Below are 25,973 nucleotides of genomic sequence, written 5' to 3'. Positions count from 1 at the left end.
GAGCCGAACTATACACAGTCAAGTAGCTGTGCTACTCGACGTAGAGGTGAAAAGAATTTGTCGGTATGAAAGAGTGCTTGATACTGCTTGAAGTGAGGCTGCTCGAAAAAAAGAAAAGAAAAGAAACCCCCCCCGGAAGGACAGGGACTCTATCGAGAGTTGAGCCAGTGGAACTTTGTAAAGAAACAACTGAAGTTCTCCAGAAATATGAGGAATATCAATCCCGTAATAGAGAATTCTCCCGAGTCTTTTTTTAGCGTTTTCGAGAAGGAGCGAAAATCCCTTCATTGGGACCTTCCATCCTGGTTGGGGAGGGGGAGGGGAAGGGCCGCCTTAGCTCAGGTGTGACTTCACCTCGGCCTCAGCGAGTAACATAGCGAGCAATATCGTTAGTAACTCGGAATCAACTCAATGTGCCCTTTCGAGCCTGTGTTATAACAAATACAACCATACCCGCTGGAAAATTCAAGATGCCGTCCGCTTTCCATGCAGCTGATCATAAAGCAGTACTCAGTTCGGTCCTGGTGGTAACCGCTAACGTTGCTCCGCTCTCGAAGACTTGCACTCATAAGTCTGTCATTTCTCGCACGTAGTTTCGTTCATCTTCGTCGTCGTCGTCGTCGACAAACCAGTACAAGCCATTCAGTAAGTGCGAGACCAACACGCTACCTGGACCGAAAGCCCCAGCGTTGGACTGGATCATCTCCAGAAGATAGCTCAGTCTTCATTCTAATGGCATGGCAAAGCTTTTCATGGAATTACCGTAAAAATAACAGCATTTGGTGTCGAGGACCGAGGTTGTGAGGGATTCAGACTGAAGGGCGAAATGACGAGGAGTTTTCAGGGGTTCAAAGCTGGCTTCCTCAATCACCTTTTGGGTTGTAAGCAAGCACCTGAGAACAGCTATACTCATTACGCATTGATGTAAGTGTAGACATTTTTGGGGTCAGAAGTGGACAGTGGCGGACAACGGTCTCAGAAGAACACAGTACTGGACTTTGGGCTGGAAGGCGTAGCATTCAATCTCGACCTAAGGGTCCGTCTTGAAAAAGTCGCCGAGGTACATGTGGTACATGACGATGAAGTCTTTGCAGGCAGCCCAAGGACTGCTCTCGACCCAACGCTTGCAGTCGGCTGGGCCAACGAGGCCGTCTTTGGTGGAGGGGAGGCAGGCGGTGGAATAGTGCGATGGCGGACCAGGGCGTCAGAGGGCTGGCTAAGACCAGGCCAGAGTCGAGGAGGAGTCGCGTCGTGACCGAGTCAAGAAGAAAGTGTTGTTATCAAGCAGTTGTGGGACAATAGAACAGCTGATGCCTAGTTGAAGAGGGTGGAAGCGGGGATCGGCGGGCTCATTGAATGCGGGCAGCCACGCTGTTGCAGCAGTTTGTTCGAAGGAAAGACAAACTGCTCAATAAGAACAGTGGCTGGCGTGATAGATGCGGCCGCAAGTGGGAGTCCATGGATAAAGTCAGGCTGCTGTTGTCTGTTTTCGAAGCAAGTCTGCCTCTCGTGCCGGCAAAACACTTCACTCTTCACTATCGGCCCCCATTCTGCTCACTCTCATCGACCTGATCCCGACGACCTCGAATGTCCTGGTGACGAAGAAAGAGAAAGCGGGAACGCTGGCATGGCCAAGCCGGCGGGGTTCACCACGGTGATGCCAATGACAATATGAAAGCCGCCGCCGATGTCGAAGCATGACCCGCCGATGTCGGACTCGTTAAGGAAGGAAAGTGCTTCTCGTGCGGGCGTCGATGCCGGGAAATTTCCTTCCAGAGGTGTTCGTCAGGGTGGTACCCGGGTATCATAAACTCTTGTGGCCGATGATCAGGGCGCTGTCCGGGGCCAGTTTATCGGTAGGGAGAAGACGGTCGCCGTTCGACTGCAAAGGATGAATCCGACAATTGTGGCATGGCTCACATCAGCTTGATGGAATAGCATGCCGGGGTCCCGCAAGGAGTCATGGGTTGAGCGCGTCAATCTCTTCTATTAGCATTAATTAGCAGGATGTGCATGGCTAGAACTGGCGAAGAAGTCGGCGATGCTGCATTGAGGAAGAAGAGGCGAAGGGTTCATGGGGTGGTCAGTAAGCTGGTGGATGTCGGCTGGCACCACCTGTGACCCAGAATGCTCTTTCGAGGTTTAAGCTAGGATTGCTTCGCACATGTGTAAACAAACACGAACTCTTGTGTGAACGGCGGGCTTTACTTTGGAATTGCCCGACTCGAAATTGTTGGGGTCGTCGCTTCAGTATGTTAGCTGCGTCAGCCACCCGCAACCCGGAGGTCGTTCCGGGGTACAGTACCATTCCAACCAGCGCAGCGTACCGTCTTGTCTTTATTTCAGCCGTGTCCCCTCCAGCCCGCAACGAGAGACCCTTTATGGCACAAATAGTCGAGTAGCTATAAGGAGGGACCCTTCATCAAACACAGCAATCTGTACAGAGCATTCCTACACGCATTATTGTATGGCTTAGGCGGTCTTCCTCCGTGCTGGCTTTATGGAGAAGAGACGCGTCTCAACCCTGCCTGTCCCATCGGGTGCGAATGGGCCTCACTTAAGCCCGGGCCATCGACCGATTCTTACTCCGCACTGCATCAGATATGCCTAAGACACTAAAGCAGACTGCTAAACCTAGATACAGGACAGGCCTTTAGAGCCTTTTTTATGGTCTGTGATAAAGTTAATTGTTGTGCTCGGTAACCTGCAAGGTTAGGCTAATAACCTTAACCCTTGTAGACACGTAAATGCGTGTGTATAGGTACATGCCTTAGTTGCAGATGTACCTGTACTGCTGGATAAAACTTTAGCCTACAATCACTGTAGGCCCTAAAGGCTACGGTTGTTACAGGCCCTTATGGAAAAAAGGAACCTTGGGTAGGTAGCTAGGTATATTAATTAGGTAGTTAGACATAGGTAGGCTTCTATAGGTTACCACTCTGCCCTTGGGGAAAATGAGGTCCAGCCGCACCGGTTACGATGTTGGTTATTGGGCTGTTTGGTCCCATGAGCTCTGGGTCCCTAGTGACTCTCGGGATTTTGCAGTCAAGCCGCTTACACCTGTATCCGTAATGATGTGTACTTAAGTATGTATACCACGGGGCCTGACAGTTCCCGCCGATTTACCTCGGCGGCGAATGACCTCATCGAACCGCAACGACGGGCGCAAGTGAGGCTGGCAAACCCCACGAAGATGACGACGACGCTGGCACGACTGGGTTGAGTCGTTGCCAACTTCACTTCAAGGGTCCAGGGGTGTGCCCGTGGGGAAAGATGGCGGGCCAAGTCATGACACGGGCGGGTACATATCAAACTAAGGTTTCCTACCCCCGTCTCGGAACAAAGCATAATTGTAACGGCCAAGCAGGGAAAAGGCCAAGAGGAAGAAGAGTTTCGAAAGGAGATTTCATTGCCTGATTGTCTGTCTCGCTCCAGGGTGGTTCTTTGTCACTTGGACGGACCCCAAATCCCCCTTTTTCGGCGGTAAACTACTTTGAGCCAAGTGCCTGCTGTAAACAGCTCGAGGCCCGGCGACTTCTCTTTCGACTGATCAGCAGCAACAGCAGCAGCGGGGGCCTAGCCTGGACATTGAATCGGGATTCTTAGAGGCCAGAGACCGCCATGTCGCCAGGTAATGTGTTGTTTACTTTCTGAGATGCAGAGGCAAAAAATTGTTCATTTCCCGTTTCATGTAGAAGTATCCGTGCTGCCATTGACTCTTCATGGTCTCCCCCAGGGCTTCCCCGGGGCCCTACAACCGGCGCTGTGCCCCCCTGGTGACCTGCATACCGCCCGCCTCGCCTGACGTGTACCACCTACCTTATTCGGTTTGCTACTTTGGTAGGTCCGCAATCACACACCCCGGCGCTAATACGCTAATACAAATGAAATTACCTACAACTTGACCATCCTATCCTTCATCCTTCTCACCTTTGTCGCCCCAAGTAATCGGCCCAAGTCCAACTTCCCTTCTTCGCACACGCCTTCTTTGTTCTCTGCGTGTCTACCTACGTGTCTGCTTCGACACGCGCGCCGTTACTCCTTCGACGCCCCCAACCCGTCTCCTGGTGTCTTCACGCTTCATCAAGGCCACCTAACCAACGGCCTCGTCCTGCTCAACTGTCGACGATCGACCAGGAAACAGCAAGAGGATAGGGAAGAAAGAGTAGCACGACAACCACGACCGCTTGTGAACTTCTGATCGATCCCTAACCCGATTGCGACCACCTCTCCGGAGGAATGCCATCACATTCACCATCGCCATTGCCCTCGCTATGATCTCCCTCGCCGTTCGCTCCATTCGCGGAGCTGTCGCTCGGTTCTCCCCCACCTACTCCTACTCCCTGCTATCGGACGCAACCCCTCAGTCCGATCCCTCGTTACCCGCCTCATCGAGCCCAACGCCGCAGTCAAAGTCCTTCCTCGCCAAACTCACCGCTATTCTCTTCTTCCTGCTGCCCTCCTTCGTCCAGAGGAGGCTGAGACCCAGCGACAAGCACCAGCGCCGACGCCTCTATGCTACATCATGGCTTGACGGCCTACGCGGCGTCGCCTCCCTGATTGTCTTCATCTGTCACTACTCAGGCCCGCACTTTGGCTACTACCTCGCTCGACCATACGGCATCCCCGACGAAAACGATCATGTTGCTTCCTCGCCGTTGCAGCTGCCTTTCTTGCGTGTCATTTACAGCGGCAAGCCCATGGTCCACATCTTCTTCGTTATCTCGGGTTTCGTCCTCTCCCTCAAGTCTCTACAACTCGTCAGAAAACACAATTATGAAGCGCTCCATCGCACCCTCTCAAGCAGCGTTTTTCGCCGGGGGTTTCGCCTCTTCCTGCCTACAACTGCCTCTACCTTTATCATCATGATTATGATCCGCTTGGGTTGGATGGGACAGCCCTTGCCTACGCTGTGGGAGCAGCTGGTGGACTGGAAGAATGGTCTCTGGAAGATCACCTTCAGCTGGCAGTGGGATATTACCCAGTTCCTCCCCTACGACGTTCACCTTTGGACTATTCCTATTGAGTTCTCAAACTCGTTGCTATTGTTTGTCACTCTGGTTGGTGTAAGTCGTATGAAGACGTACCTACGTCTGTTATCTGTGGTTGGTATCATGATCTATTGCCTCAAGTGTGGCCACTGGGCTGCGTTTGAGTTCTTTGGCGGCATGGTCCTCGCCGAGGTTGGTCTTATTCAGGAGGCCCGCCGCGAGCGCGCTGCCGCTGCAGCGGCCGTCGAGGACAAGGAGGCGGCATCCGACACGGGGGCCATCGGCGGCGGCATCAACTCGTGGTCGAGCTCCGTCACTACGCTCGTGCTCAAGGCCTTCCTTCTTGGCAACCTTATATTCGCCCTTTTCGTTGCTGGATGGCCGGATCAGGTCAACGATATCACGCCGGGCATAGCGCCGCTCTTCCGCAACACCATGGAGCCTTACTTCACGATGGGTGGAGACCTTGTTGCATTCCCCTGGTATGCCCTCGGCGCCGTCCAGATCGTTGCCGCCTTGCAGCAGATCAAGGTGCTGCAGAACCTGTTCATCACACCGTTGGCGCAGTACCTCGCTGATATTAGCTACGCACTGTACCTCTGCCACGGCCCTGTCCTGGACGTTTTCGAGCATCGCTGGATGCCCTACGTCTGGGCGCTGGTTGGCGGCAGAGACGAAGCCGGCATGTGGGGGCGGATGGTGGCGTGGTTCATCGGGTTGCTGACGCTGGGAGTGCCCACCATCTGGGCCAGCGACGTCTTCTGGCGCACGATCGATGTCAAGAGCGTCGAGCTATCACGCTGGATCGAGTCATTCTGCACCCAGGACGACTAGCGGGGTCTTTGCACGCCGCATGTGTGTGTATGTTCTGGCAGGTACTGTTGTGGTGGCACCTGCGGCTTATAAAGCAACCTAGATGTGGTTTTGGTTTGAGTATCGAGTATAGCTATAGAGCCAGCAATATCACCATCCCATAGAGAGAACTTGTGCCCCTCTTGTTTTGATATTTTACAACAGGTGAACAGTAGCTTCACCACGTCAGTACTCTCTCTGTACAGTCAGGTGCCATTCACGTGGCGTGACAGCCAGTCGTCAGTTTTACTCATGCGTTGTGTTTTATTTCCATGCTGGATTTAGGTCTTGACGGTCTCCGGCCACGCCAACTGAGACGCACGGTTGCGGTTGAAGTAGGCATTGGAGTGTATCGTGTTGGAAACAAGCATTCTGCATGCCGTTCCAAAGGATGATTCATGTCTTGGCCTGCCCGGCCAATCCAACGTGTTGGTCTTCAAGGCTAGCTTCTTTAGGAAGGATACAGCTGGAACTTCATTCCAGGGATCACGATAAGATGATTTCGGGTCAGTCAGGTCTTCCGCCAGATCAAACAGTTTAGATTTGTTGGTAGTCTGTCAGCATAATCCGCAAGTGGTTATGGTCTTCAGGATTCTCGAAAATCATGTCTAAATGCTAGTAACAATCATACGTTTAATCTTGTATGATCCGTCTTAGTTACTTATTCCGTTGGGAAGAAGTATCGTATAGCTCTCGAGGTCGGATCTGGCAGCGTCCAAATGAGGTTTGGTGACGCTAGAGTAGAGGACCAGGCTCTCCCACAACCAACAATGCAGCATGCATCAAAATGACATTCAGCTCCGTAGCTATCCCATGAATCCATCGATACTCACATTTAATAGGTGCACACTAAAACCACTTAGACAGTTACATGCACATCACAGCACACACCGCTATTATTGATCGGCATACCCCAACACATGCTGCTGTCACGCGGTTGGTGGTATTCGTCTCCGTCATCGTACTTGTTGAATATTGGCAGCCTGATCCAGCATCTATACCTTGAACCAACTCTCTCAGTGCCAAATGTCTGTGAGAAGAAATGTCAAGGTTGGTGCGAGTTGGTCTTTTCCACTGTCTCTCAAGTCCATGGGCTTGGTTGTTCCCCCATGTCCCATCCCCTCTACAGGTGAGCAGACATTGATCAAACGGCGCTTGTAGCCTCGAACAACCGAATGCTCAACATCTGGCATAGATACTCTTCTGGGATAGATCGGTAACACCGGAGACTCTTCTCGAACATTGACGCAGTACTGGCTCGACCTCAACAGTCGAGATGAATGGTCCGTCATCCAGAAGACCAAGCATGCCATATTATCTCAGCAACAACCGGCCTTATTCCCGCACATCAAACATGAGAAAGTATCAAGGAGAGACACAGTTAATACGAATTCTGTGAGTTATCCATGCTAAGTGCATAGCTCCTTGTAAGAGGGGCCAGTGCATGAGGTCTTGAAGGATTGTTGTTGAGGACCGCGCTGTTGGGATAACGTTGACATATACTGGCTTTGGGCTCTTGCTAGAACGCCGGTAGTGTAACAGACGGGAGCTTTCTCATTTAATCAAACGTTTCACGACAGCATCTGGAACTAGCCTTTTCTTCAAACTGTCTACCTCTGTACGTGTTTCTCTAGGAGATGTCGTCGGTCGTTGACGGCGTTTTACGGGCGCGGACGGTGGAAACCAGCGATGGATTGATGTGCAGCCCGCTGTGATAGCCAAGGTAAGGTACCTACCGATTGCCGGCTGCGCTGCCAAGGTGAAAAGTCCCTGAGCCAACGGGCTGGGCTGCTACGTCCCAAGAGCACATGAGACGAATGAACGCCCCAGGGCGATGCAAGATGCGCCATCGTCTCGCTCATCTCCTGTCTCGAGGTTTCAGGCGCCTTGCTGAAACTAAGTAGTGGGGGTTCTTTTGGGGGGGAACCAAGACAGGACCAGGCTTTCGTCCCATCACCATGATTCCGGGGCACAAATGTCATATCATTTAACTTTAGGTCACTCGACCTTACAGAAAACGCAAACAGGGCTTCGACAGCAAGGAAACATTCATCTCCCAATACTGCCCTCGTTTTTCTTCTTCTTCTTCTTTTTTTTCGGTTTTTTTCTTTCTTCGCTGGTCAACTGGCGGACCGACATTTAAGCAGAAATGGTTTCTTCCTTGTTGCTGCTCACCCTCGCATTCGCGCCGTCTTACAGCGTCGCATCAGAGGCCCAAGCGCACTTGCACGGGGCACCGACTTGCTCCTGGACGCCGCTGGAAGAGAAGTCGTCGCTGTTGGAATGCTCAAGCTGGGAGTTCGCACCATCAGAGAGGAAAGACGAGGGCTCGGAACAAACACGGACGCGACCAAATGGGACGACGACGGAACCCGAACCGATGGGCTGGACTGGGCCCCATGGATGCTCGGGCAGCTACTGCTTATACGCGAATCGCGGCTTCGCGAACGGACGTGGAATCGTCATCATCTCGACACCGGAGAACGTCGAGAAGGCAAAAGTCTTGGAGCAGACCTTACGGGGCGCCCAGGCTCTTGAAGACGATCCCTCATCGAGAAATCCCTCCTTCCGCATCACAGAGGTCGAGGGCAAAGGCCTGGGCATGATCGCCAACAAGACTCTCGCACGCGGTGATACCGTCATGCTTAAACCGCCTGTCCTTCTCGCCCACCGCGCCTTCATCGAGCGGGCGCCCCCGGCGGACCGCCACGTCCTCCTAGACTCTGTCGCGGGGTTCCTGCCGTTCGCGACGCGTAGGAGCTTCTTGGGTCAGATGGGCCACTTTGGCGGGCACCGCGTCAGCGACATCATGGCGACCAATTCGTTCCAGATGGACGTCGGCGGCGCCGGCGCCCAGGACGATGGCCATCACTACGGCAACTTCCCCGAGGTGTCGCGGTACAACCACGACTGTCGGCCTAACGTGGCCTTCCGCATCGGGCCGGACCTGCGGCACCGCACGACTGTCGTCCGGCCCGTGAAGCCCGGCGAGGAGCTGACCATCTCGTACCTTGATCCGCTTAGCACCCGCTCCGTGCGGCAGCACCGCGCCAAGCGGGCATGGGGCTTCGAGTGCGGGTGCTCGCAGTGCGGGTTGCCCCAGAAGCAGTTGGCGGCGTCGGACGCGCGGCTGTGGGAGATTGAGGAGCTTGAGAGGCGGCTCTCGGACATCGGCGCGACGGTGACGACGGCCTCGGTCGAGCGGTTCCTGAAGCTGCACGCCGAGGAGAGGCTGGAGAGCAAGATGGCCGGGGCCTACACCACCGCGGCGCTGAACTTCAACCTGCTGGGCAGGAACAAGCTTGCGGTCAAGTATGCCAGGTTGGCGGTGGAGGCCGGGACGATCGAGAACGGGCCCGAGACGGGCGACGTCGAGGCCATGCGGGCGTTGGCGGCGGATCCGAAGAAGCACTTTACCTGGAAGGGGAGGCTCCGGTGATGCGGTTTTTACGGGGAGCTTGACTTGCCTCGCGATGCCACAGGGCGAATACTCCGGGCCAGAGCGATTTGGATGCCGGCTAATGGAACCAAGGACACATTTGACGATCACATATGCGGTATTGGTCACTTATTATTATTTTCCTCCCCCCCTCACCCACCCTTTTGTGGTTAAAGAAGAGGGGGGGAAGGCGTTTTGTGCGCCTCTTCCCAGCTGCTTGAAACGCAATTTCGCATGTGTCGTGATGACAACCAACCCATGTCGGCGCAGGTCGGGTCCCTGGCCCCCGGCCCCCGTCGCGATAAACTTTTCGGCAAACCCGGGCTGCGGGCCGCCGTTTCTCAAAAGTCGAAGACCGCGTAGCAGTCGGGGGAGCCGGTGGTACTTTTGTTCAACATGACACAGGAGACTGAGAACGTTTGGCCCAAGATCGGCCCCGTGATGCACGCATCCAGCCTAGGCGACGGGGCCCTCGCGGTCTCGTAAGACTCCAGCCCTTAGGGCTCGCCGGCAGGGTCCCAAGGAAGAACCCATGCGGGATTCTCCTGCAATTTGGGAGCCCGGGCCAGACAGAAGAGTTCTGGAAGCCATCGTGATCGCCAGCCTAAAGCGGAAGCGCGCGTTCCTGACGATCAGTTATTTCGAGGGCTCGGCTCCGCTAAAAAGTCCCCATACGGCACTTGGGTTCGACGACGAATTTCGGCGCCGACACGCTCGGTGAGCTCGGTGAAGGAATGGTTCGCTGAAAAGCATGACTCGTCCGCGGTGCCGTATTGTCGCATGCCGGGGGGGAGGAGGTCCCGAGCAGCTTCGCGACCAGCATTGTGCAACAGGTTGAACGGTCTGATGTGACAGAGACGGCGAGGCAGGCGCCCGTCTCCAGGTCGGATGCAACGCCGTCAATCCGCGATGGTCCATGGAAGGATTTCAGCGGCGCTGACACCGGAATCGCTGTCGTGGTGCTGCCGTGGTATCGTGTTGTCTCGATGTCTCCCACTAACTCTGGACGGACCGAGATCAGAGACATGCGAGCTAGTCTCAGGAACCAGGGGATTTTCAAGTTGTGGCAGCCACCAAGAGGGGGTTCCGTAGACGTCTTTGTGATGAAAAAACTGACAGTGACAAGGCAATAATACAGGTTGGGCGCATGTTGGCGGAGCGGTTGGGGGTATCGGCCGGAGAACCCACTCCGGAGCATCGACCAATGGCGGCCGCGAGAAGCACCGGCCGGGCTTCTCGCCCACCAGCCCCCGTGTTAACCAGTGAGTGACGTAGAGGTGATGGTGTTTTTTTTGCCATAAATTCTTCCTCTTCCTCTGCCGATGAGGTTAACCTTTCTCCCGGCATCACCAACTGTCTACTAGCCCAGCCTACGATGTACTCTACTCCAATTCGATACGGAGATCGGCTCGCGGGTGCCTGGTGAGTGTGGCATCCCCAACTGGGCCCGGCCACATGAGAGGGAGAATGGCATTGCTCTGTCGATTCAGACAACAACACACGTCCCTCTGAAGCACTGTCTACCTCTGCTTTGACGGGGCGGCTCAGTACCGGGATGCAGCCTGTCGCACAGAGTCGAATGACCTCCCTGCGCCGTGAATTCGATAGATTAATAAAAACAGCGCACCAAAGTATAGTGTCGATGGTCCCGAATGAAGTGGGACCGGGGGCCCCCCCAAAGGGAAAAAACAGCCCTGTCAATCAATGTCGACTTTGAGTCTTCACAGCAGCTCGAGCAAGCGTCAACGCCCTCCAACACCGGGATGCAGGCAGCGCTTCGGCGCGTCCTGAGACCTACCAAGTCGCCAGCTGCATAGTTGAACCGGCCTGAGTCCAAGATCTACAATACCTTGCAACGAAGGGATGGCTTCGTCCAAGAATCCTCTGATTGTGCCCACCCACACTCTTCCAGAACCGCCGCCCCCAACCACTCAACTCGATGATGGGGATGGGGGCTCAGATCACTCGTTCTTCTTGGCATCCATACCCCTGCTTGTCGCATCCATACTACTTGCCGTGCAGTCATGACTTGCAGGCAGGACCCCTCCGCAGGCGCCATCATTCCTCGCCAGGGATGCTGGGAAAGATTCTTGGCAGCTCGATTCAACGAGCAAGACGGTAGTTGTTCTCAACGGCTATGCTCTGGGATGTATTGTCGTCATTTGATTGTCACTAAGCTCGCGGCATTTATCATCAGTCCCCCCTCCTCCTTTCCTCTCCTCCCGTCTCGTTCGCCAGAGAGCGCGAGCTGTCATCCGAACCTGCGTCTGCCCGTGGGAGTCAACCCTCCTCACACATCGCTGTCGTCTGCAGTCGCCATATCAGCCACTGCTACAAGTCTAGGGCGCGCTTACTTACACAAACATACATACACACACACACACACACACACACACCATCACAAACAATGGCGCCAGTAATACCAATCTCCGGCGCCGGTTCCGGTCTCGCCCCGACAAGGACCCTTACGCAGCCCCTCCGCGCCCTTCTCGCCCGCCAGGTCGTCACAACAGTCACCGCGACCCCCGAGACCACGGAGGAGAGCGCGTCCAACGAGCTCAGCGGTGGCGCCATCGCGGGCATCGTCATCGGCTCCATCGCCGGCTTTCTCCTGCTCCTCTGGATCGTCAAGTCCTGCGGCATGTGGAGCCGCCCCAGCGACTGGTCCGAGAAGGACCACCCCTACGACGACCGCCGGCGCCGCGGCAGGTCGCCCGGCGCCCGCCACCGGAGGCGCCACCAGCGCCGCTACCACCACGAGACGTCGCGCTCGAAGCACCGTCGCCCGTCGTACGAGATCGACGAGGTCCGCTACTCCCAGCCTGTCGCGTACGAGACGAGGCGGCCGAGCGCCTCGCCGTTGCCGCCCGCCAACGTCTACCGGAGCAGTCGGAGCAGAACGAGGTATTAGTCTGGCAGGGTTGTCGCGCACGGGAAAAGGAATGCACGGGAGGATGTTTACGCTGGAAACGCAGCTATTTGTACGACATGCTCGGGGATCCCGAAGGTGTCTTTTGTCCATGTAAGAAAGGCTTGCATGGGACATTCTCACGATCATGAAGTAACGATTCTGTTTTTATTTGCCAAGAAACGCTTGCACAGTTAAAAGACGTTCTGCAAGTCCGCCTGGTCAGGTAGGTAATAGATTATTACCTACCCAATTATTCACTCAGTGCCCGTGTCCTTGGCCAACACTCTACCGAATGTTTCTTCACAGATGGGTCCCGAACAGCAGCGCCAGGGGATGCTGCGGTGACTTGTTTGGGGCCACGGAGGTCTCCATCTTGTTATTGCTCCAGCGCACATTTGATACTCGCGATGAAGAATATTGATCCTGCTTGACAGGCCCTTGGAGTGATATTGGAGAGTTTCGTCACAGGAAGCATTTGCCTACATTGGAGTATGTTGTGACGGACATATCGCAGATGTGCTCTTTTGTCCCACGTTCTGGCCAACCATCTGTCTTCTGCCGCTCCTTCATTGCCCGCTTGTGCGATTGAAAAGCCCAGAGCGCGGGGTGACGTTGGTGGCATTTGAATGAAAAACCCGGTCAGACTTCGCCCGGTTCCAGAACAAACCAACTCTCGAACGGTAAGAGGAGTTGAACGCTCCGTACGGCTCGTCGGTCCTTCGCTACCGGAAGAGCTTGCCCCTCAACTTTCCCCAGCAGCACGGGCAATGACCATGAACCGCGACTTTATCGGAGTTGTGATGAAACTGTATTGACGCACCAAGGCTATATTCTGTCTATGCCAAGGAGACCAGAGTCTTCTATCCTCGTGTAGCCTGTCATCCGACCCACGACGCCCAAAAAGCATGTCCCAAAGCCCTTGCAAATCCAACGCCAATACTGATCTTTCATAAAAGGCACACAATCACCGGCATGAAATGCCCTCAGCCAGACTTTGACTTGTTGTTCTTGACCCAGTCTGCCCACTTCTTGTACTCGCCGTACTCCAACGAATCCTTCTTGCCCTGGTAGCGCACAACCTTGAGCTCAACGTCGCGCCACTTGCTCTTGCTGCCCATCCAACCGGCCTTGCGCATCAGGCTTATGAGCGTCTCCTCCTTGGTCCACTCCTGCTCGACGGCGACGTCAGGGAGGTATGTGGCGCCATACCGCTTGCCGTGGTGGGTGAAGCTGATACGCAGGCCGTGCACGCCGAGGGTCCAGTCCATGGCGTCGTCGGCCTCTTCAAAGTCGGTGAGCAGCGTCACGGCCACCTCGAGCGAGGGCAGCTCCGACGCCTCGACGGGCGGAAATCGCATGTCGTGGAGCGCCGACGTGAGGGCGTAGCTCGACAGGCCGTCCTCGAGGTCCTGCGCCTCAAAGGTGCCGATGCAACCCCGCAGCGAGCGGTGGCCCGAGCTTGGTGAGATGGTGTTCCATGTGACGAAGAGCGGGGATTCGGTGATGGGTCCATCGTCGTCGTCGTCGCCGGAAAGGGAGTTGGTCGACGTCGCGGGTGTCTCGGCGGCCAGCGAGAAGCTGGAACCGGAGGAGGCGGATGCCGAGTCACTCGCCGGGTCGGCGAGGCGCTGCAAGGCAGGGAGGAGCTTCTTGCTGCCGTCCCTGCCGTCACCGAGCGTCTTTACGTATTCGGGCCATGATCGCTGAATCTCCTTGAGGGCGAGACCCGGACGCTTCTCCAGGTGCGAAGCCAGAGCCTCAAAGCAGTAAAGGCAGTGTTCCACAGAAGCCATCGGCTCGTTTCAAATGAGGAGCACACGGGAAGAGCAGCGGTGGCGAAGTGGTGTGTCTGGAATGAGTGGATGGGTAGAGCTTCAGAGCGTTCCGTAGTGTCAGTCGATCGGGCTGGCAACGCGGACGAAACGGAAATGGGCGAAGTGACAAACGTCGGGAGGTTGGAGTAGGTAAGGTAAGGTGAGGTAGAAGGAATTAGGCGGGAGAAGGTCTCCGTCCTAAAGGAAGGGAAGGTGATGTAAGGTACTTACCTACCAGGTAGCGGCAGCAGCAGCAGCAGCTCTGGCTTACACAGGGAGGGGCAGGCTGCTACCAAAATACGGGGGGATCGGCCAATCAACCCCACTTCAGATAACGGACCCCGCGATTTGGGCACTAGGTATTTGTGCAGCTGGCAGTTGGCTTGTGCTGTGCTAAGTATCCGGGGACGAATAAACTGTATTAATGCCCTTGTGGCTGAAGCAGCACACTTGGTGGCTGATGCATAAATTAGGTTTGCTGAAGCGCAACCAGAATGGAATCACGTTGGCCAGCACGTGGCTTGGAGGCTGAGCGAAAGCTAAAAATACACGCGGTTCGCCCAAACGATTTTCCTGTGTCAGCTCCTTCTTGACGTCGTTGCTGCAAGGATTGGCCAGTTTCGAAACACCTCCTGAACGGGAGTGACACTGGTCCGAACGCCCTTCATCCCATCATCCAGTGTCGAGGAGTGAGAGAAGGCGCCTGGAACCGGTCTGTTCTGGGAGAAAAACCCATCCGGACACCCGCATCCCACGTATTCCACAGCTCCTCAACGCCCCCGACCCAAGCTAAGCTTCACATTAAGGTACACAGGGGTGAAGACTTGGCATTGCGCGCCAAACAGGACCCGGGGATCAGGCGTCGTCTTAAAACCCCGCCTCCCCCTGCCGGCTCGACTTTGCTACCGGAACTTGCTGAAAGCGAACGTCTGCTTGTGTGATCTTCGCTCGCCCGAACCTTGGGTGACAGGGGTTGTTGAGGAATTTGGCGTAGGATGAGCTTCTTTCTCTGCGATATGGCACTCGCCTTTGAGCTAGTGGGCCGTTGATACAGAGTGCTACGCGGCTTCGTTGTCACAGCCCAGTTTCAGACGCCCACATCGCCCTCTGGAGCCCTCATTCTCCTGCGATCAACCTCTCTCAGACGCTGATCCCCAACCCACCTCCCTGGCATGGATTTGGGGCGTGCAAGCGGCTCCAGACAAAGAGGCGGGATGAGATGGACCTGGGGAAGGGCCAGAGGAAGAGAATGGAAGGGGATTGGGGCCAGTCCTGGGTCCTTGGACCATGGTTCTCTCAACTTCGTGATCAAATGTCTTGGCGCGGTTCCTGTTAGTGCGGATGACACACTGGGACGTCCCTTGCTTTCCTTCTTCGACTCGTTGGACATTTTGACTGTTTGGGTCTGTTTGCGGCTGCCTCTTGTTCTCCCCGAGGGTGGGTGGCAAGGCAGTTGAGGCTGCGGCTACGCGATGGGCCAGGGATGGGACCGGGCGTGAGGAAGCCCGGACGGCTGGTCTCAACTTCTGGCGCGGGAGAGGCGGATTGATCGTTGGCTCCCATGCAAAGATTTGGATGGCAGTCCTGTGAGTGGCCAGGGAGAACCGTGCGTTGCCATGTCGAGACTCCCTCCCTTATAGCGTGTCGGTATGATGTATGGTATAGATGGTGATACTTGGCGCAGAGTACTGGCCGACACCCACCCCCCTTCCCTGGGTACTTGCGTAGACCGTCGATGACATACAAATAGGTGCGTCTCTTCCCCGTTATTCTGTTTCCTTCTTGTTTACACTACTCAAGCCAAAACTCTCTAGCCGTACTTGATCTTTTCCCATCAATCTTTTCTCCTTGTATAACATATCTGCTTGTCGCCGGCCGACCATTCGTTCGAATTTCAGAGACCAAAGATTCACCGCTATCAACATGAAGTACTCCGTTTTCACTCTCTTCGCCGTCGCTGCCGCCTTCGTTGCTGCCGCTCCCACCAACAGTACGTTATCTTTCACAAATCGGACTCGGGAATGGGCGTATACTAACATCTTCCAACAGTGGCAGACAAACGTCAGGCCCCCCCAAGCACAGTCCCCGTCAACGAGGCCGCCATGACTGACGCCAACGGCAACATCGTTCCCTTCAACACCGCCGGCGTCTACCAGGCCAACAAGGAGGCTGGACTCTAAGAAAACAGGCCTCAACGCTCGGCTTAAAGAAAGAGGAGGGCACGATTGGAGAGTCCGACATACGAGCTGCAACTACAATACGCAGTGCTATAAAATCCAAACTCATAATTGGGCGGCAGTACCAGGGATCCGGGAGACTACAGGGCGATTTTAGGCATGCACCATGGCAAATCAATCAAACCGATTTGGCTTCATTGTGATTAGGGACCGGAATCATCGAGTTTGGGTGACACTCTCTCCCCTGGCCAATTGTGGCAGATAATTCTGAATATACCTTGGCAGACAGTCGGCACACATTCGGTTGCTTGGCTGTCTGTCTTTTTCTTTCTTCTATCGTTCCTTCCCTCTTGTAAAGCATCCACAGTTCACCACAAAAGCGCGTGCGGCAAAGCGCATTGGGCATGATGTCTATCAATCAATGCGGCCCTGCCGAGCTGCCATTCACACGTCAAACTGACTCGGCGAGGCAGACAGACAGACGAACGGCCTTCAAACTCTGTTCAAAAGAGGAGACTGACTGTTGCTATTTTTCCCAGCGGTTGGGAGGGGGGGATAACTTGCGTGTAAGTTTAAACAAGCAATCCATTCCGCTCCCCGGTTGGCGGGCGGCAGGGGTCGCCTTGAGAAGCACGAGCACAAGACGCTTCAGACGGATGGGGCACGATGGCGAACCGGCGTCGGCTATCCGTCTAGTCACTCAGCCACGCTTCAGCTTGCGAAGCCAGTCCCAAGACCTCTTTGCAACACACTAGCTCCGCTAGCATATTATGAATGTGGCATGATAGACCGGGTCTCCGGCAACGCGGCTGTCTGTTCGCGGATATACCGGATTTGAACCTCCCATCGCCAATGTTGTTGACACGCTACAATGATGGAACTTGCAGTTCGAACAACCAGGCTGCAAGTTTACCCTGCCTATATGGCCTGCTCTGTTATTTGGGTCTTCTTGCACACAGAAGAAGCCATTTCTTTCTCGTTCGAAGCGTTCCACTCAGCCTATATGCAATCCCATATAGGCCGTAACAATTGATGAGTTGATGCGAGTGGAGATTCAATAGAGTTTGAATCTGATGTTTCGTTCGCGTTGGGTCGAGACTCACACGGCCATGGATGCTGCCTTCCAGTCTTCTGGATCGTGGGCAAACTCTGGACCAATTGGTTGATAGTTATCGATCCGACGAAAGGCAGATGGCGGTAAAAGTGCTCATGTTGACAATGATCTGATGTCTTTTGAAATTGGCATGGGGCACGGATAACGCGGATCAGTACCAGATCAGACTATTCAGCCCACGTAATCATGCCCTCAGTGAGAGTCTGCATAGCTGAACGAGGAGCAATAGTCGCTATGCGGAGAATTTCTACCTAACTGTCCAGTTACTGTCGCTTGAACCATACGGCGGATGAAACATTGCAACAATTATAAGGTATGAGGTCCCTATGGGAACATGCAACGAGACCAAAACGAAGCGCCCATTCCAGACTATTACTCCGCGAACAAGATCAACCATCGCATGACAGGTCGACATTTGCGTCAGGTCTACTGCGGGCAGGCTTGCTAGGTAGTTGAGCCACAGCAACCTTTCCTTTTATCAGCACTTCCAAAGAGCCGCAGAATCTTGGAAGCCATGTTTGATAATGAAATCCGAAGGAAGTTCAACATGGCCCGGTGAGTCCAAGTCTCTTCAGTCTCTGCCGTTAGGCTTCTTAGCACTCACGAGTGGAGCGTCCATACTCAGTTTGACCGGATCTCTGAACGGATCTTCCCGGTATCATTATTCTGACTCAAGCCTTACCTCCTTCAGTTGTTCTTATGGTACTATTGACGTATACCCGAGGAGTCTGACGGAAAAGATGCGATGCCGCAAGCAGATCGGGATGATGAGAAGCAATAATCGGAGTGATTTCGGATACTGTCGGCTCATGGCGAATGGTCAGCAAGGGGCATGCACGTGTGTGGGGTAAGGACTTGGGGAAAGGGCGCGCCTCATGCGGTTTGCGACCCCGCAGGCTCCGCAGTGACAGTGCAAGTGCCTTACGTAAAGCCAGTAAAGCAGTCCGCGTTCGGAGCTTGGAAAATTTCAGTGGAACCATCCACGAATGAGGCGCGGGCAATTAATTACTTGGTCTACGAGGGAGTGTTGCGATTGAATCATTCGCAGGCTGCCCCTCCAACCTTCCAAACTCCAGGCCACCCCGCTTCTGTGACTCAAACTTTTTGATCACTCTCCCTCCGATAATACGGCCCGCTGCAGCTGAGTATTTCAATCCTCAATTCCTGCTCTACATCTGCATCATCTTCGGTGGTGCTCTCTTTTGGCATTGGAAAAGCAATCCGCCCTCGCCGTCCTCGCCTCCTCCCCGTCCTCACACACGAAATTCATCTCGCACCAATTGACTCGTTCGCAAACGTCGACCGACGTCCTACTGCCAAGATGACGTTGTAAGTTATTTGGCTTGCCAAGAGAACGCTGTTCAGTTCGATTGTGCATTTGTATGGTCAAGTATTGGGTTAACCATCTCGGTCCTGCTCTGTAGCCTGAAGGACCCGTCGAAGAAGTACAAGGCGTTCAAGGTGAGTCTTATGCCTTCCATGCTCTCGACTTTTGTTCTTCAACTAACTTGCCTAGCCGCCGCATCTGCCGAACCGACAGTGGCCCGACAAGGTCATCGAGAAAGCTCCCCGTTGGTTGTCGTATGTTCGACCGATCCACATTCTGAGCGTATGAGGCGTTGCTAACCTCCTTGAAGCTCTTGCCTTCGCGATGGCAACCAGAGTCTGCCCGATCCAATGGTACGTTTCCTCATGCCCGCGGATATTGTTTTTGGACTTCTTGCTCGAGCTATCATACCTGCCTACATTCCGGGACTGACATAGACTGGTCAACAAACAGAGCGGCGACGAGAAGTGGCGCTACTTTAAGATGCTTTGCGACCTCGGCTACAAGGAGATTGAGGTCTCTTTCCCCTCTGCGTCCCAGACCGACTTCGACTTCACCCGCCGCCTGATCGAAACCCCGGGAGCCGTGCCGGACGACGTATTCCTCCAGGTCCTTTCGCCCTGCCGCCCCGATCTCATCCGAAGGACGGTAGATTCGGTCCGCGGTGCGAAAAACGCTATCATCCACATCTATCTCGCTACGAGCGAGTGCTTCCGGCAGGTAGTCTTCGGCTACACGGAAGAGCAGACCCTGGAGCTCGCCGTGGAATGCACCAAGCTCGTCAGGTCCCTGACCAAGGATGACCCTGAAGCTTCAGAAACCCGATGGCAGTTCGAATTCTCGCCCGAGTGCTTCTCCGACACAGATCCCGAGTACGCCCTAAGGGTGTGCCGCGCGGTGAAAGCTGCTTGGGGCCCCAATGGAAAGACCGGCGATCAGATCATCCTCAACTTGCCCGCCACGGTCGAGCTGTCGACACCCAACGTGTATGCCGACTTGGTCGAACACTTTTGCAACAACATTGGAGACAGAGAGGACGTGTGTGTGTCTCTGGCAAGTCAAACCCTTCCCCTCTCATGTTTATATCACATCCATGCTAACGATTATCGACAGCACCCTCACAACGACCGTGGAACTAGTTAGTGTATTTGACTCTGGTGCCGTGGTGCGGCCACTGACGTGTCACAGGTATTGCAGCGGCGGAATTGAGCCAGATGGCGGGAGCTGACCGTGTAGAGGGTTGTCTGTTCGGGTTCGTATAGTTTCCTGTCGTTGCGGTCCATGAGACAATGCTAAACCTTTTACAGCAACGGAGAGAGAACCGGTAATGTTGATCTCGTCACCTTGGCTCTGAACCTTTACACACAGGGTGTGAGCCCAGAAATCGATTTCTCCGACTTGAACTCGGTCATCGACATGGTCGAATCCTGCACCAAAATTCCCGTCCACCAGCGCGCTCCCTACGGCGGTAGCCTCGTCTGTGCAGCCTTCTCTGGCAGCCATCAAGATGCAATCAAGAAAGGATTCCAGAACCGTCAGAACAAAGGCTTGTCCAGCGAGGACCCATGGAACGGAATGCCGTACCTGCCACTTGATCCTCAGGATATTGGTCGCAATTACGAGGCCATCATTCGCGTCAACTCGCAGTCTGGAAAGGGAGGAACCGCATTCATTCTGCAGGCGAAGCTGCAGCTCGATCTCCCCCGCGGCCTCCAGGTTGCCTTCTCCAAAGTTGTCCAGCGCCGCACCGAGGAGCTTGGACGCGAGATGCTTGCCAACGAGATTACCGATCTCTTCGAGACGACTTACTTCCTCCGCGAAAACCCTCACTTTACCCTCGTTGACTACAGCATCACCCCCGATCGCTCACGGTCTCCTGTTCCCGCAGCCGCAGGCAAAACCCAGGACACGAAGGACTTGATCCGTATCTTTGATGGCGTGGTCCTTGCGGAAGGCAAAGAGTTCAAATTGCGTGGCCGAGGAAACGGACCCATCTCCAGCATGGTGGCCGCGCTCAAGCAAATCGGCATTGACCTCGATGTTCACGACTACAAGGAGCACGCCATCGGCGAGGGCCGAGGTGTGAAGGCGGCGGCGTATATTGAATGCAAGCCTACAGGCAGCAAGCAGACGATTTGGGGCGTTGGCATTCACGAGGATGTGGTACAGAGCTCGCTCATCGCCCTGCTGAGCGCGGCGAGTCATGTAAGTCTCATTCGCAAAAGCGGCACGAGTATGAAGGGCATTATTGAGCAAGAACTCGATGGCTAACAACTACCCTTCTTCCCCACCAGTTCGTCACGAGCAGACCCAACAGCCCTATCCTGAAGCCCGCTGAATCCGCTCCTCCTCAGGAGACGCCCAGTCTCGTTTCCGTTCTGGAAGAGAAGGCCAACGGTATGTAGGAGAAGAGGACGAAAAGTTCAGGCAGAGCATTGTTTCATCAGTTTCAAAAAGTACTTTTACGTAGCATCGTCGCAGACGGACGGGCATGAACAGGGGCATCTTTTTCCATCTTGGGGAGTAAGGACAATAAAATCCATGAACATTTTGCTTATTGATTGACATGGCTATTTCGAGAGAGGATCCCACTACCGTCACCAACTGTGCCATCAGTTTTGACCTTCCTGGGTCAGCATCTCTCGATGCCTTCGCTAGCCACCAACGACTAAGTGACGGACGGATCCTTTGCCATCTGGACACCCGAGACCGGGACAGTAGCTCGTTCACAGCTTCGGAAGAGCGCCTGAGCCGCGTTAAACGTCATGTCGAGCCGGATGACCGCAGGCGGTTCCTTTCGTTTCCGAATATGCTCTCGGGTTGACCGACGGCATTAGCTCGAGTCGCAAGACGTGAGCGCTACTCTTCGAGGCCGGGGCAGATGGGTGCCTTGTATTTAGGCGTGTCGAGATGCTGATGTGATTGGGGCCACTCGTTGCTATGGGCGGTCGTCCTATTAATGCACCCATGCAGGCGGTTGGCGGCACGAAGGGCGGCCCCGTCATCGCGCTCGGCAGCTACCAGAAGCTCTGGCCGGCCCTCGGCCCTGTCAAGCCGCCCGAGGGTATCGACGTAACATCCTTCGCTGAGGCAGACCCGCCGCTCGCTGGCATGCCCACAGATGGTTGGACTGTCAACTCCGCAAACGTCTATCCCGACGACGACCTCGGCACGCCCGTGCAGTTCCACTATGAGGCGACCAACTGCAAGCTATTCTATACCTGGGACACGTTGACCAATATGACTAGCCTGTGGTCTGCGGTGGCGGACGTGAAGTGGAACGGGGCCAGGTGTGTCAAGGGCTCGACGACCAACGACGACGGCACGATGGGCACGTCAACCCCGGGCTACTCCGAGAAGGTCTTGTCGGGCTTCGCGTGGGCTGCTGGCCCCGGCGACGTAGCCGAGAGACCGCGGTCTGGTGGGAGCAACAACGACAGTGCCGGGACGGGTGATAAAGACAAGAACGCTGCTGGCTCCCTACGGGCTTCTTGGGGCGTGATGTCTATCGCGGTTATCGCGACGACGGTTCTAGAGTCTGTCATGTAGATTGGGTGAGATGGGTTGAAAGATATGCAGCCAGCATTGACGACCTCCTCCGGCTTGGAATCATACCACACGCCCATCCTTCGCTGGACTTGCCTTTCCGTAGTCCCGGCCTCGGAAGCCCCTGCGCCAAAAACCGACAGCCCATATCATTATCCCCGCCGACTTCAGGGGTCACTGGCCCACAAAGAAAGGACTGTTTCAAAGGTTCAAAACAATGACTAGGTAGTGCAGGGACGATGTATTCGTATCTAGAAAGTCTGGTTGTGTCTTGAATCCTGAACTCCGTACACGCCAGCTCAAAACGCTCCAGACGCTCCTCCGGGTCCCACTGAACACTATGTCAATCGACCGATCCTGGCCGGCGCAGATACGAGGAATGGGAACTTACTGGTTGAGCTACTCATGCCAAACTCCCTTGCCAGCCGCATCTTTCTCTTCACTAAACACACAGATGACAAGTCAGCGACCAAACGGCGTGTTGGAATGTATATATCTAACTGAATTACTCACCTCCGTCGATCCCCTCGTGCACCTTTTCGGCATTGGCAACCCCAGACTCCCATACCTTACAGCACCATAGTGCTACGAGCATGTCAAACTGGGCGCGCGGCAGGGCCGCCGTGACGACCAGGCTGTGCTCGGTGGTATCATGCATGGAGGCAATCAGAGCCCCTTGCGCATCCGCCCACCTATTTTTGTTGATACTGAACACGGGGGCGCTGTCCTTGACAAAGTTGGGTATGCTGTACTTGCTGGTCTTGCCTCTTATATCAACGGGCAGAACAGTCGTACATGTCTTTCCCGGCAAGCGGCTCTTCTTGAGGCCCAGATCCTGAAGACCCGGGACGCGACGGCTTGCACGCTCGATAAAGTAGTGAGGCGAGTCGGACGGCAGCTTCACGTAGCCACCAGGTCCCGAGCGCATATATCGCAAGTCATATATATGGCGTTGGCGTCCCGAGCCATCTTGCTTCGGCTCAACGCGCGAGAGCTCTACCTCCGTGGTGATATCCGAAAGGCCTGAAATACCGAGACTGAGATGATACAGTACCGGCGAATCTGCCGTCAGAGCGTGGATCGACTGGCCTACTATGACGAGGGTCGTGGGGGGGCACACCTCCTGATACGGCTGCGATATCGCGTCGTAGGGTGGCAGAGACGTCTCGGTCGAATCACGGGGTTCGGTCATGGTGCTGTCGGGAGATCCGAGAATTCTGCACTCGATTGATATGTGCAGCTCTAGTGGCTTCACAGGAGTGTGCACTCTCGGAAGTGAAAGTAAATAAAGGGAAAGAGGAGAATTACGGATACAGCCCTCCTTGGTGTTGGTGGGTTGGATAAAAATAATGGAGCGGGGTAGTCATAGGAAACGATGAGATTAACACGACAGAGTAGCACCCGCCATAGATCATGTGCCAGAACAGCAATGATAATATTGTGCAAGCAAGGAACCTGCCTAGGATAGCTAGGAAAGAGACCCCATGAAGCCCACATCAGGACCTATCATAAACTCCAGGATACTGCCACGCCGGTACGGTACAAAAGAACAGCCATACGAAAAAGAGACCGGCAATTCGCCCAGCCGTCGACGGGGGCTTGCTGGCGAGCCTGCCGGGCATCCTCCCGCCATCCACGCCAAGAACATGTTCGCACAAGCACAGGGCCCAATTCAGGACGAAAAAACACAACTCGGATGCTGCATGCGCCCTGCGATACATGACCCAGTTCACCAGCGCGTGTCCAGCCGCAGAAAGCAAGAAGACCCACAGAGCGCGAAGCGCCTTGGGCAGAGGCGGCGTGTAAGCCGAGAATGTGACGACATGCAACCGATGACAAAAGGCACAGCAAGCAGGGGCAGCTCGCGCAAGGCCTCGCCATTGGCTCCCAGGCTCGCAGCAACTGCAAGTACGTGCAGGGCGGCCAGAATCGTCCTTGGTCGTCTTGATTCATGTCGCAGGCCGAGGAAAAAGAACAAGGCGGACGAGAAGAACCAGCCAACCGGCCACGCAAAGACGATAGCCGCCATGTTGCAGCAAGATGACTGGAAGGCAGCCGTCACGTCACACAGTCAGCCGTAATGGAACTTATAAAACGTTGCCCAAGAGTGGAGAGACTGAGAAGACCCATCACTCTGCATAGAACCTACGGTTACCTACCCCAGCAACATTACTCATAAAGGAAGGTGAGAGCCAGGTTAGTCCAACACCGCACTGTATTGCAATGCAATACATGGGCCCACCGGCCACAAGCTCCAACTTCCAACGCGATTACCCTACACTGACACATGATGCTTGGTGGGCGGGCACTACGCCGCGCGCAACCAAGGTAGTAAATCAACGTAATAGCAGAGCGGCGCCGGGCCGGGTCTGTAATCGGCTCATTTCTCCGTGCCGTATTGGTAACTCATGTCCGTGATCATGCTCAGGTACGGATACGGCGTTGGCCCAAAGTTGAACCGACATGATGGCCAGGGTCCTAGGAACTTACATGGGTGAAGTTCGTGTTGGTCCAACATGAGCTGAGGCACGGACCACCGCCAGCGTAGCATCGAGGGTCTCGCTCTGCGACTTGGCATGGTCAACCTTGAGTCTTCAACCAACACAGTCAACCCAATTGGCGGTTACAAGTTGCGAGACTTAACTTAACAACTGTGGGGCCGGAAAAACACTGCGTTAAGATAGTATTAGCATTAGACCGAGATGAGTCTTTCCCATCATGGCTATACAGTCGGGCGCTTGCCATGCGCAGCTGCGGCGTTGAGTCAATATTGTCGTTGTTGTTGTTGGCGCAGACCTTAACTCTATGTTATGGCGGCAGGGGCGAAGCTCTTTCTGTAGACTACCTCCGAGCGGAGTAGCACTTCTGACCTGTGCCAATCTCGATATCACGAGAATCAGCTGGATTGCTGGGGGTCTTCTGGGTGGAATGGCTGGGTTGTTTTCTTTGACGGACGAATTGGCTGGGCTGCGAGGAGTTTTGGCAAGGGTCCTGCGATTGTTAGGTGTAGAGGGGGGAATCTTCTTGGGCTCCAAAGTGCCAGATAATCAAGCCTTGTTTTCGATTTGAAAGTCGCATGCCCGTTGACTGCTGACGTGACTAGAGTATTAATCCAACTTTGTCTGAAAGTTGAAGTCGTGCAACGGATGTTGTTGTTCGCCGGTGGATCGGCAGGCCGGCCGGTTGAAGTGAAAGTCGTCGTCGGCAGAAGCTCTGAAAAAACACGATACGAGGCCAGAGGCCCAATAAAAATAACACAGAAGTAAAAAGCCTACCTATTAAGGATAGAGGAGAACAGTAAGATTAGAAGACTAAAGGTAAATATTATCTAGCTACCTTTATAAACCTTTTATAGGAAAGTAAGGATAAGCAGTCTTAGAGTAAGAAAGGGGGGGTAGGGGGCAGCACAGAGACCTAGAGGAGACCTAATAGACAGCCCCCTCTACGTGTAGCTACGCCTTATAGGACATTAAGCATAATAAGTAGACTAGGGGTAACATTACAAATAGCAATAAGTTAACACTAAAAAGTTAAGGGAAGAAGGAGGAGGGGCGCAAGAGAAGGACGGTTTTGTTAGGGCTGTAGGCGAATTAAAGTAGTTATAGACGGCGAAACGTACGGCAGCGGAGCGGCTAGCACCGTTTGGCGTGCTGAGTCAGTAGGGATCCTGCTCTTCTAGATGAGCCTCCCCTCATTAGCTTATCTATGGGAGAGCGGACGGGATCCCGAGTTTTCCAATGGGTATGGTCGTATGTGACTGTCTGACAGCTTTGGGTTGATTATATCGGAAACAACAGGCACA

The 25,973-nt window shown here is 54.5% G+C and overlaps 8 protein-coding genes across 8 annotated transcripts; 6 read left to right on the top strand and 2 right to left on the bottom strand.

The window, feature by feature from the left end:
• The first annotated feature begins 3,869 nt into the window (after nucleotides 1-3,869).
• On the top strand, nucleotides 3,870-6,368 carry CDEST_03467 (Putative acyltransferase 3 domain-containing protein). The gene has a single exon (XM_062919626.1). It carries the CDS (start codon nucleotides 4,275-4,277, stop codon nucleotides 5,823-5,825), a length of 1,551 nt encoding a protein of 516 aa, XP_062775677.1. The 5' UTR covers nucleotides 3,870-4,274; the 3' UTR covers nucleotides 5,826-6,368.
• Nucleotides 6,369-7,992: 1,624 nt separating this feature from the next.
• On the top strand, nucleotides 7,993-9,373 carry CDEST_03466 (Putative SET domain-containing protein; the record flags this gene model as incomplete). Its single annotated transcript, XM_062919625.1, has 1 exon — nucleotides 7,993-9,373. The coding sequence occupies one exon, from the start codon at nucleotides 7,993-7,995 to the stop codon at nucleotides 9,280-9,282; it is 1,290 nt and encodes a 429-aa protein (XP_062775676.1). The 3' UTR covers nucleotides 9,283-9,373.
• Nucleotides 9,374-11,517: 2,144 nt separating this feature from the next.
• On the top strand, nucleotides 11,518-12,553 carry CDEST_03465 (uncharacterized protein). The gene has a single exon (XM_062919624.1). It carries the CDS (start codon nucleotides 11,690-11,692, stop codon nucleotides 12,191-12,193), a length of 504 nt encoding a protein of 167 aa, XP_062775675.1. The 5' UTR covers nucleotides 11,518-11,689; the 3' UTR covers nucleotides 12,194-12,553.
• A 431-nt stretch (nucleotides 12,554-12,984) lies between these two features.
• Nucleotides 12,985-14,197, bottom strand: CDEST_03464 (Putative AMMECR1 domain-containing protein). The gene has a single exon (XM_062919623.1). The coding sequence runs from the start codon at nucleotides 13,984-13,986 to the stop codon at nucleotides 13,177-13,179; it is 810 nt and encodes a 269-aa protein (XP_062775674.1). The 5' UTR covers nucleotides 13,987-14,197; the 3' UTR covers nucleotides 12,985-13,176.
• Nucleotides 14,198-14,596: 399 nt separating this feature from the next.
• On the top strand, nucleotides 14,597-16,494 carry CDEST_03463 (uncharacterized protein). The gene is made up of 2 exons (XM_062919622.1): nucleotides 14,597-15,997; nucleotides 16,057-16,494. The coding sequence occupies exons 1-2, from the start codon at nucleotides 15,931-15,933 to the stop codon at nucleotides 16,185-16,187; spliced, it is 198 nt and encodes a 65-aa protein (XP_062775673.1). The 5' UTR covers nucleotides 14,597-15,930; the 3' UTR covers nucleotides 16,188-16,494.
• Nucleotides 16,495-18,453: 1,959 nt separating this feature from the next.
• CDEST_03462 (Putative pyruvate carboxyltransferase, alpha-isopropylmalate/homocitrate synthase) lies at nucleotides 18,454-21,191 on the top strand. Its single transcript, XM_062919621.1, has 9 exons — nucleotides 18,454-18,627; nucleotides 18,723-18,759; nucleotides 18,815-18,879; nucleotides 18,936-18,978; nucleotides 19,079-19,678; nucleotides 19,739-19,763; nucleotides 19,814-19,877; nucleotides 19,933-20,830; nucleotides 20,920-21,191. The coding sequence occupies exons 1-9, from the start codon at nucleotides 18,620-18,622 to the stop codon at nucleotides 21,028-21,030; spliced, it is 1,851 nt and encodes a 616-aa protein (XP_062775672.1). The 5' UTR covers nucleotides 18,454-18,619; the 3' UTR covers nucleotides 21,031-21,191.
• A 374-nt stretch (nucleotides 21,192-21,565) lies between these two features.
• CDEST_03461 (uncharacterized protein) lies at nucleotides 21,566-22,174 on the top strand (the record flags this gene model as incomplete). Its single annotated transcript, XM_062919620.1, has 1 exon — nucleotides 21,566-22,174. One exon carries the CDS (start codon nucleotides 21,566-21,568, stop codon nucleotides 22,172-22,174), a length of 609 nt encoding a protein of 202 aa, XP_062775671.1.
• On the bottom strand, nucleotides 21,808-23,557 carry CDEST_03460 (uncharacterized protein). Its single transcript, XM_062919619.1, has 3 exons — nucleotides 22,685-23,557; nucleotides 22,563-22,613; nucleotides 21,808-22,502 (listed from the first exon to the last, which is right to left on the bottom strand). The coding sequence occupies exons 1-3, from the start codon at nucleotides 23,361-23,363 to the stop codon at nucleotides 22,471-22,473; spliced, it is 762 nt and encodes a 253-aa protein (XP_062775670.1). The 5' UTR covers nucleotides 23,364-23,557; the 3' UTR covers nucleotides 21,808-22,470.
• Between the last annotated feature and the right edge of the window lie 2,416 nt (nucleotides 23,558-25,973).

The sequence above is a fragment of the Colletotrichum destructivum genome, chromosome 2 (genome assembly GCF_034447905.1).
Source record: "Colletotrichum destructivum chromosome 2, complete sequence".
Classification (NCBI taxonomy): domain Eukaryota; kingdom Fungi; phylum Ascomycota; class Sordariomycetes; order Glomerellales; family Glomerellaceae; genus Colletotrichum; species Colletotrichum destructivum.
The sequence above is the reverse complement of the archived record's forward strand: the minus strand, read 5'-3'. Positions and strand labels throughout refer to the sequence as shown.